The 11,139-nt window shown below is 41.7% G+C and overlaps 1 protein-coding gene across 1 annotated transcript in view; it reads right to left on the reverse strand.

Annotated features, from left to right (window-relative positions):
- Positions 1-11,139, reverse strand: part of TGM6 (transglutaminase 6) — a 42,159-nt gene that overhangs the window by 14,460 nt on the left and 16,560 nt on the right. Inside the window, exon 10 of the mRNA XM_007934690.2 lies at positions 6,399-6,740. Within this exon, the coding sequence (XP_007932881.1) occupies positions 6,399-6,740 (342 nt within the window). The remainder of the gene's footprint in view (positions 1-6,398; positions 6,741-11,139) is intronic.

Below are 11,139 nucleotides of genomic sequence, written 5' to 3' on the forward strand. Positions count from 1 at the left end.
TGAATGAAGAAGATTGAAACAAATAAGAATAAACTGCTGTGTCAGTTCTCTAATTTGGAAATATTCAAGATTCTAAAGGGCAATCATATTTGTTTATATATATATATGTTTACATAACAATCTATATGTAAATGTTTATAGGAGCTTTGTTCATAATAGTCCCAAACTGGAAACAACTTAGATACCCTTCAATAGGTAAATGGATAAACAAACTGTGGCACATTTATGCAATGGAATACTACTGGACACTAAAAGGAAACAAACTATTACCGTATTTTTTTTGCAAATAACGTGCTCACATAGCAAGCACACACGTATAAGGAACATAGTGTGCGTAGGTAACTAACATGCAAGGAGGTTGCGTGGTTTGCAAAAACCATATGTTGTGCACGTTACATCCATGAAAAGAGGGTAATACAATAACAAGGATGAATCTCAAGTGCATTATGCTAAGTGAAAGAAGTCAGACTGTTGTTGTTGCTGTTTTATGCTATAGAGTCAGCCCCGACTCATGGCGACCCCTCTGTGGGTTGCTGAGGCAGTATCACTATGGATGTAGATTGCCCAACCTTCCTTCCGATCAGTGGCTGGTGGGTTTGAACCACCAGCCTTTTGGTTAGCAAAAAACCTATATACTGAACAATCCCATTTATATGACATTCTGAAAAAGGCAACACTACAATAACGGACAACAGGAGCCAGGAGCTGATGGCCAGGGAAGGGGTCAATACAAAGAGTAGTGATAGAATTATTTTTTATCTTGATTGTTGTGGTGGCTACATGACCATATGTATTTGTCAAAACTTTCAGAACTTCACACTGACTGAATTTTTAATGTATGTAAATTATACTTTAGAAAAAAATGAAAAAATCATACCATAGAAAAGCAAAAAGATGAACAGAATGACATCAAATCTCTGAAGATGGTAGATTTTCATAGCTTAGGGATGATAGTACGAATCATAAAGAAAATGTAGGACAGATTTAATCACATAAAAAATAAACATTTCTTCTTGTCAAAGAAGAAGCCAAAATTAACATGGCAATCAACACTTTTTGGAAAGAAATTTCTCATTAAAAATCCAAAGTTTAAAAGATGTTTATGCCACCATAAAAGTTTTTTAGGAAGAAAAATGGCAGAGTTGTTTTAAAAGTGCAGAGTGAGGAATACCTTTAAAACGTGTCACCAAACCCCCAAACCCAGACAAATTAAAAGAATACACAAAGTGCATTAAAAAAAAATACCATTAACAAAATCAAAAGACAAATGCTATTTGGGGGCCAGGGAGTACACAACTCATGTCATTCAACATGAGCTGCTTCCTTTTGTTCTGCAGAAAAGACCAAAACCCCAATCTAAAAATGGATGAAGGACATGAACATAAAGTAGAAATCTGAAATTGACTACGTGGCTTTTAAATATGAAAAACTGTTAGCTTTACAAGAAGAAAAGTTCAAATTAGGTGCCAGTTTTTGCTTTCAAATTGGTTAAGAAAAAAAAAAAAGGTTGACAACACATTGTGCTGGAGAAGGTGTGTGGCTCCCTACACATTGTGGATGGAAGCACACACTGGAACAGTCGTGAAGGAGGGCAATGTTGGCAGCTCACATACCCCGTGGCCCAGCTCACGACGGGAATTTCACCTACGGAGTCCCCAGGAGGTGCAAACGATGAACTATATTCAGCTGCTAACTGAAAAGTTAGTTGGGCAGTTGAGTCCACCTGGAGGCACCTTGGTGGTCTGCTCCTGAAAACCAGCCATGCAAACCCTGTGAAGCCCAGTTCACTCTGACACACATAGAGTTCCCCTGAGTCTACATCCATCTGATGGCAACTGGTTTCACCCATGCATATCCTGATACATGCAAAATGACCCAAGAAAAGGGCATTTACTACAGCATTGTGATAGAAGAAGAATAGAAAGAATTCTAATGTCCATGGATCAGGACATTGTTAAATAAATTACGGCTCATCCATTCAGGGGAATGCTATAAAGATGGAGCAAAGAATGAAACCGTTCTCAATGGTCTCCAAGATGTATTGTTAAAGGAAAAAAGTAAATTGGTGTGAGTGGAAATATATGTGTGTGTGTGTGTGTGTGTATATATGTATGTATTTGTAAGCTATGAATACATATATTCTTATATTCTTTATATGAATAGAGACTATTTGGGAGGACACACAACAAGCCAGTATCACAGTTGCTCTGGGGAGTGGGACTAGGTGACAAGAGGACCTAAGTGAAAATAATTATTTTCATTAAACAAATTTTTGTACCTTTAAGATTTGGTAGCATGTGCATTTGTTAACTGTTCAAAAAATAAATGATGTATTTTAATAGCCATATCATTTGGCCCAGTAATTCCACTTAGAATCTATTCGAGTAAAATAATAGTCCAACACCCAGAAGGAAACAAACGGGGAGTTTTTGCGCCAAGATGCTTCCTTTAGTGTTATTGTTAATAGCAATAAGCTGTTGAAAGAAAAGAAAATAAATCACATGTATCTATTTAGTTTAAGACTACACGTCTATTACAATGTTTATGAAACATTTATAAAAATGCCTGTTTAAATTATAATGTAATGTGGAAACAGCAAAGCACTAATAAGTATTTGCAATATAACTGGAACCATGTTTTTCAAAAAGCAAACAGGCATAAAAATATTGGAAGGAAAACAGACTAACAGTTTGTAGGTGGGTGGTAGGATCATGGGTGATTTTTCTCTTAAATTGTTAATGAATATGTATTACTTTCAGAGTGCAAGAAATCACTAAAAGTCAGAAGAAAGTGTGTTAATATTTTCTTATGAAGTGTTATTTTGTCATTTAGATTTTGTGAAAAATAAATGACAAAAAAGCTGAAAACGTGAGTGACACCGCCTCCATATGCTTTCACACCCTGCCAAGATACACAAGCTCCACCTACCAGGGCTGGTCCAGAGGAACAGCTTCTTTGTGTAATTAAATCCTCTGAGTTCAGTAAGGTATGTGGAAGTTGAGAGAGACAGACAGACAGACAGATTAGTAAGAGAAGGCAAGCATGACCAGATAGAATGAGTTTAGTCGACTATATATCAAGTGCTATGGGTCCCTGGATGGTGTAAATGGTTTGCTCTTGTGCATAGAGCCTAAGGCACTTGACTGCTAACCAGAAGAAGGCTGGTGGTTCAAATCCACCAGCTACTCCTCAGAAGGAAGGTTGGGCAATCTACTTCTGTAGTGATACTGCCTCGGAAACCTAAGGAGGGTTTGCTATGAGTTGGATTTAACTCGATGGCAGTATGTAACCAAAAGTTTAGTGGTTCACATCCACCCACTGGTGCCACAAATAAAGGCCTGGAAATCTTCTCCCAAACCATCAGGCACTGAAAACCCTGCAGGACATAGCTCTTCTTTGACGCACATGGTTGCCATGAGTCAGAATTGACTTGATGGCATTGGGATGTGTTCCAGGATCATGAACAAATTCTTTGAAACATTAAAAAAAAAAAAAATTGGAAAAAGGTCACTTAAAATGATGCAAAACTGACTGAAGCCATCCTATTCTGCTGTGACTATGTGAAGAGTAATGATGAGTTTTAGGTAAAACAAAACAAAACAAAACATAAGAAACCAAAACCCACTGCCATCGAGTCAATTCCAACTCATAGTGACCTATAGGGTTTCCAAGGCTGTAAATATTTATTGAAATAGATTGCCTCATCTTCCTTCCACGAGTGGGTAATGGGTTTAGAAATGCCTTAGGTACTGGGCCACCAGAGCTCCTTAGAAGGTAAACCATTAGGCATGTTAAAACATAATTGGCTTGGGCTGGTCTGACGGCCCACAGCCTGCAGGCAGGCAGCTGAATCAGCACAGTCAATATGCTCTGAAGTTTTCCATTCCCGGCCTTGAATGCTGTCTTTGCCAATTCCCTACTGTGTGCCCTGGGTTGGGAGCTACACTCCTTAGATTTGAGTCCTGCTACTACATGCACTGACTGTGTGGCACTTTGGACTTGTTACTTCACTTTTCTGGGTGCAAGTTCCTCATCTGGGAAATGGATCTACGATGGGGCAATCTACTTCCGTAGTGACACTGCCTCGGAAACCCAAGGAGGGGTCGCTATGAGTCGGTCCAACTCGACGGCACATAACAACAACCACCACCACCACTAGGACCTCGCTGAGAGCAGTGGTTAGGCCCATTGTATGGAGAATTCTTAGGATAGGGCCTGGCATATGTAAGCACTTAAAAAGCACCGCTTACCAGTCTACCCCTCTCATACAGATCACCTGGAGCCAGATGGGTTCCAGGATTTCTGGATTTTAGATAAGTAACACAAAGCATATTCCAGATTTTATGAAATATTTCCAGCAAGTGTTTATTCTGCTCAGTGTGTAAATAATCATACTAATTGGGATAAATAAGGGCCATAAACCACTTCTGCATCGGGTCACTTTACCGCCAGATGATCTGTGGGTTCTTTTATTACCATGCCAAAGGGGGGGAAAATAGATAGCTTATTTTGATTTAAATTTTTTTTTCTTACCCATGAAACCAAAAATTAACAATAAAAGCTTGAATCCCAAAACTATAAAAGTATTAACTATTTTTTTTTTCCAGTTTAAGGAGTGTTAATAAGAAAAAGGGACCCTGTGATGGAACCCCTGAGACCATGGCCCTTAGTTGCCCTTCAGGTCTGGAATTGAACCCATTTCTGTGGCTTCCAGTCAAACAAAAGACAGGCATATGACCTGAACATTTATATTAGGTAGATACACTCCTTGGAGAGATCAGTCATGGGAGAATAGAAGGGCTGTGTATGCACAGCGGGACAGCTGGGGGGGGGTGCATGGGAGGGAGGGATGCGGCAGGAGGTAACTATGGGGAGGAAGTGGGAGGGGAGCTGTTGCATTGTGGGAAATTGCAGTCAATGTCATGACACAAAGTATATGTGAGCTGCTTTATGGAAAGTGAATTTGCTCTGTAAACTTTCACCTAAATCACAATAAAAATATAGGAAAAAAACAAAAAAGGAAAAGAAAAAGGGACCCTGGTGGCACAATGGTTCAGCACTGGGTTGCAAACCAAAATGTTGGTGGTTCGACCCAGCAGCAGCCTCTCAGGAGAAAAGACCTGGCAATGCGTAAGCTGCTGTGCAGATCACAGTGTGGGAAACGCTGTGGGGAAGTTCCACTCTGTTTCATGGAGTTGCCATGAGTTGTACTGGAAGAGATCCGTATTTGAGCCCATTTCAAAGAAAGGTGATCCAACTGAATGCAGAAATTATTGAACCATAGCTATAACATCACATACAAGTAAAACTTTAGGTAATTATCTTTGCCTTCTGTGAAATGAGGTACCTTTTCTCATTTTAACACCTCCTGACTATACTTAAAGATTTGTAGAAATGAATGGGGAAAGGGCAGCCAGGCCAGAGACCACCAAGTACTCTGGTATCAGTGATGTCAATAAGCAGGGGAAGGGACAAGGTTCAGTCAATCCCATTAAGATTAGCCAGTGGTTGATTTTCTAGTCCTCTCCTTCCTCTTCTTTTTTAAGCTTCATGGTAACTAGCCTACATAGAACCATTTAGGTTTTTTATTTAGAATCAGAACAGTCTCCCTATATGCACATAGAATAACTGCTCAGATAGAAAGAGTCTGTGACCAGCGTGATGACATTGGGGAAAGGCAGGACACTGAAATGTGCACATAAGATATAGACAACAGGGGCAAATACTAGTATATGCACAATACTGCATTACCACTAACACCAAACACCACGCTGTGGATAAATGCATAGACAGGTGAGAAGATCAGGTGGGGGCAGGCGAACAGGAATATACCCTAGACCAAGGATAGATTTGGCTGGAGATAATCTTACATATGAACTTGTGCTACAAAACTAGCCACATACATTACGGAAGCAACAGAAGACAGAGTTGGAGTAACTTCTCAGAGACAACTGAACACCAATAAATAAATAAATGCTCAGAATAAACATTTTGATTTCTTTTGAGTTTTGATTTTTTTTTTTTTTAACAACTATTATGATTACTTGAAGGAGCTCTGGTGGCATAGTGCTTAAGGCATTTGACTGCTAACCAGAAAGCTGGCGGTTCAAACCCACCAGCCACTACTTGGAAGGAAGACTGGGCAATCTACTTCCATAGAGATACCACCTCGGAAAGCCAAAAAGGAGTCGCTATTATGATTACTTAGCTCTCCGAGCCTCAGTTTTCTCATCAAAAGTGGGGACAAGAGACCCACAGGCCAGGCACTGAGTACAACGTTCAAGAATGTTGCCTCCTTTCCTGGGAATTTAGGATCCTGAGAAACTCCAACCCCCCACACCAGGCTTCCAGCAAAAGGAATTGGGTTAGGTTGTCTCACAAGGCAATGAGGTTCATACCTTCCTCAGGCCCCAGCTGCACTGTGTGGGATTCATGCAGGATCTCTGCCACTGGCCTGCGGGTGTAGAGGATAGTAGAGCCGCTCAGGTTGACACGGACCCTCCGGGCCCGGGAGGTGAGGTTGGTCAGGCACAGGGCCAGCTTCAGGTCATGGCCCAGGACAGGTGCCTCCAACAGCTTGAACTTGCCAGTGATGCTAGGCTTGGTGGCGGGCTCCAGGAGGTCTTCACACCAGAAACCACGTCCTCCTGCCCTGCGGATCCGGTCTCTCCGCCCACACGCTTCCACGCTGAACAGCTTCCTCACAGCCTTGCGGTACACCTGTCTCTCCTTCCTGGACCCTGCAGGACATCCCACAGCATCAGAGCAGACCAACTCCTCCTTCTCCCCCAACTCCCATCTCCTCTCCCCTTCCCTCTTCTCTGAGCAAGACTGTTACTCCCACCACCTTAATTTACTAGCACTGCCCAAGGGCTCAAGGAGCTCTGGTGACATAGTGGTTAAAGCATTCAGCTAACCAAAAGGTGGGTGGTCCAATCACACCGGTTGCCTTGAGGGAGCTAGATGAAACAGTCTGATTCAGTAAAGATTTACAGCCTTGGGAACCCTACGCAGCAGTTCTACCGTATCCTATAGGGTCCTTAAGAGTCAGAATCGACTGGATGGCAGTGGATTTGACCCAAGGGCTCATGCTGGCTGTACCTAAGTGAGTTACTACGAAACTTAAAAAGAGGAGGGAGAGGAATGGAAAATCAACCACTGGCTAATCTTAGTGTGATTGACTGAATCCTGTCCCTTCCTCCCCTTGCTTCTAGCTGTGTGTAAAAACTCAGATCTTTGTGTTTGGTTCTCAGACAATTTAAAGAGTTTTAATCAGTTGCCAACAACTGCAGGTCAGGAAATGTCACATGAAAATACAGGCTTCCAGGTTCTCTGACAATTGGGTCTGAAGTCGCATGTAATCAATAGCTAACACTTTTATAGACTTGTATAGCACTAAATGCTATTTCCTCCGGGAGATGGGTACTGTTATCCCCATTGTACAAATGAGGAGCCCGAGGTACAGAGAAGTAATGGAACTTGGTCACCACACAGCTGGTTAAGTGAGGGAGACAGGAATTGAACCCAAGTGGGTTGGCTCTAAATTTCACAACCTGAATCCTACTCCATGATCACCTTTCTACATGGCAGTTAAGGGGGGCTGGTGGTGCAGTGGTTAAGCGCTCAATTGCTAACTAAAAAATCATTGGCAACTTGAACCCTCTAGCCTCTCCCTGGGAGAAAGACCTAGTGATCTGCTCCCATAAGGATTTCAGCCTAGGAAACTTTATGGGGCAGTTCTACTCTGTTCCACTAGATCACTGTGAATTGGAATTGACTTCACAGCAGAGTGTTTGGTATTTTGGGTGTGGTGGCACAATTGTTAAGCATTCAGCTGCAACTGAAAGGTCAGTGGTTTGATCCAGTCACTTGGAAGAAAGACCTGATGATTTGCTCCTGTAAAGATTTCAGCCTAGAAAATCTTATGGGCAGTTCTTCTCCATCCTACTGGGTCATTAGGAGTCAGAATTGACTCTACTGCACACAACAACCAGGCAAGAATGGGCTACAGCTGAGTGCTCTCCCTTTGGTTCTTGATGGTCTCTACCCTATAATCCCCCAGGTTTACTGCAGTCACTGGGACCTATCTGCTAGGCTCCTGAAGGCATGAGTTTAGAATCCCTGATCTCCTACTTCCCTGTTGCTATCACAGCTCTCTCTTTTGAGCTCCAGACCAACATATATAACTGGTCAACTTTGCCAGATGGCCACCCACCCATTAATCCCTCACCATCAAATCAACTCTGACTCATAGGGACACTAGAAGGCATAGTAGAACAGCCCCCATAAGGTTTCCATGTCTATAAATCTTTATGGAAACAGACTGCCTCATCTTTTTCCCATGGAGTGCCTGGTGGGTTTGATCTGCTGACCCTTTGGTTAGCAGCCAAATGCTTTAACCTCCATGCCACCAGAACTCCTTCAAGATGGCTGCAAGTGCTTCAAATCCCACCAAAGATGCCATCTTCTGTCCTGCAGCATTTTCCATCTCAGCAAATGGCTTTACCATCCACATGGCTAGATAAGTCAGAAACCTGGGGGTGTCCTTGACTCTTCCCTCACCTTTACCACCCATAACTGACAGCCATCAAGTCCTCCTTAATCTCTGGGATCTGTCCTCTTCTCCTATTCCCATTCATACTCAGGCCACCATTGTCCATCATAGGGAGTTACCAGCTCCCACTTCCAACCTGGGTAGCTTCCACTACCCCGATCATTCCAAAATCCAACTGTGATCATTCCACTTCCCTACTTAGATTTTCAGCTTCTCCCACACCACACCTTCCCAAGCATTTCCCTCAAAGTTCCTAGTAAAGTATGACCTATGGCTTGAAGGGAGCTATGTAGACACATCAGTCACTTAATATCTCATGTTGTATTGACATACAATTAACCCATTTAAAGAGTACAAACCATTGTTTTTAGTATATTCACAGGCATGCAACCATCACCAAAATCTAGTTTTCGGACACTTTTGCCAACCCTGAGAGAAACCCAAGCTCAATATCATCAGAACAAGGTCAGGGGCCAACTGTGGGACAGACCAGCAATTGCAAGTTTAAGTTGAAGCTGAAGAAAATTAAAACAATTCCATGAGAGCCAAAGTACAAACTTGAGACCTGTCACCTGAATTTAGAGACCATTTGAAAAATAGATTTGACACATTGAATGCCAATGACCAAAGCCCAGATGAGCTGTGGGATGGCATCAAGGATGCATACATGAAGAAAATAAAAGGTCATTGAAAAGACAGGAAAGGAAGAAAAGACCAATATGGATGTACTCTTGAATGGAGAGTAGAAAATATGGAAGAATGGAAGAAATGATGAAGTAAAAGAGCCGAACAAAAGATTTCAAAGTCGGGCTTGAAAAGAAAAAATAAAGTATTATAATGAAATATGTAAAGACCTAGGGTTACAAAACCAAAAGTGAAAATATGCTCAGCATTTCTTAAGCTGAAAGAACTGAAGAATAAATTCAGGCCTCAAGTTGCAGTGTTGAGGAATTCTATGGGCAAATATTGAACAATGAATGAAACATCAAAAGGAAGGAATACACAGAGATACTGTAACAAAACAAGTTGGTTGCTGTTCAGTCATTTTAGAAGATAGAATATGATCAAGAACCAGAGGTCTTAAAGAGGTAAGCTGCACTGAAGGAACTGGTGAAAAACAAGCCTCCAGAAATTAATGAACATCCATCGAGATGTTTCAACAAACAGATGTAACTCTGGAGGTGGCCACTCATTTATGCCAAGAAATTTGGAAGACAACTACCTGCCCAACCAACTGGAAGAGATCCATATTCTTGTCCATTCCAAAGAAAGGTGATCTAAGAGAACGCAGAAATTATTGAACAACACCCACCAGCCACTCCTTGGAAGGAAGGTTGGGCAATCCTACTTCCATAGTGATACTGCCTCAGAAACCCAAGGAGGGGTAGCTATGAGTGGGGGCCGACTTGATGGCACATAACAACAACAACAATAATTATTAATTTCACAAGGGAGCTCTTGTAGTGTAGTGCCTAAGGCATTTGACTGCTAACTAGAAGGCTGGCAGTTCAAACCCACCAGCCACTCCTCAGAAGGAAAGTTGGGCAATCTACTTCCATAGTGATACTGCCTTGGAAACCCAAGGAGGGGTCACTATGAGTCAGGTCTGACTCACCAGCACATAACAACAACAACAACAACAATTAATTTCACACATAATAAATTTTGCTGGAGATAATTCAAAACAGTTATAATAGTACAATTACAGGGAACTACCAGAAATTCAATCCTACTTCCATAGTGATACTGCCTCGGAAACCCAAGGAGGGGTCACTACGAGTCGGGGCTGACTCGACGGCATATAACAACAATAACCAGAAATTCAAGCAGGATTCAGAAGAGGATGTGGAACATGGGATATCATTACTGATGTCAGATAGATCTTGGCTGAAAGCAAAGAATACCAGAAAGATGTTTACCCATGTTTTATTGACTATGCAAAGGCTTTTGACTGTGTAGATAATAATAAATTATGGATAACATTGTTAAGAATGGGAATTCCAGAATACTTAATTCATGCCAAGAAATTTGGAAGGCAGCTAACTAGCCAACCAATGAGAAGAGATCCATATTTTTGCCCATTCCAAAGAAAGGTGATCCAAGAGAATGCAATGAGTATGGGCTCTTCAATAAGCCATTGACTATAACTTAATAACTGTGGCACCAGCCCTTTTTATTGGATAAAAATACTTTTTTTTTATTGGATAAAAAGTACTACATAAGAGCTGCTATTATTATTATTATTATTATGGACTGTATCTATCTCAGTGTATCCTCAGTGTTCAATAAATAATATCTACTATTGTCATCAGGTGTAGTGCCTAAGGTATTTGATTGCTCACCAGAAGGTTGGCAGTTCAAACCCACCAGTCACTACACGGAAGGAAGATGGAGCAATCTGCTTCCATAAAGATCTACCATCTCAGAAACTCAAAGGGGGTCGCTGTGAGTCAGAATTGACTCGATGGCTGTGAATTTGGTTTTTTGGACTGTCATTGCTATTGTTGTTGTTTGCCATCGAGTCGGCCCCGACTCATAGCAACCCCTCCTTGGGTTTCCGAGGCACTATCACTACGGAAGAAGGA

Source organism: Orycteropus afer, unplaced genomic scaffold (genome assembly GCF_000298275.1).
Source record: "Orycteropus afer afer isolate SDZICR_OR568_19922 unplaced genomic scaffold, OryAfe1.0 scaffold00020, whole genome shotgun sequence".
In the NCBI taxonomy this organism is placed as follows: Eukaryota; Metazoa; Chordata; class Mammalia; order Tubulidentata; family Orycteropodidae; genus Orycteropus; species Orycteropus afer.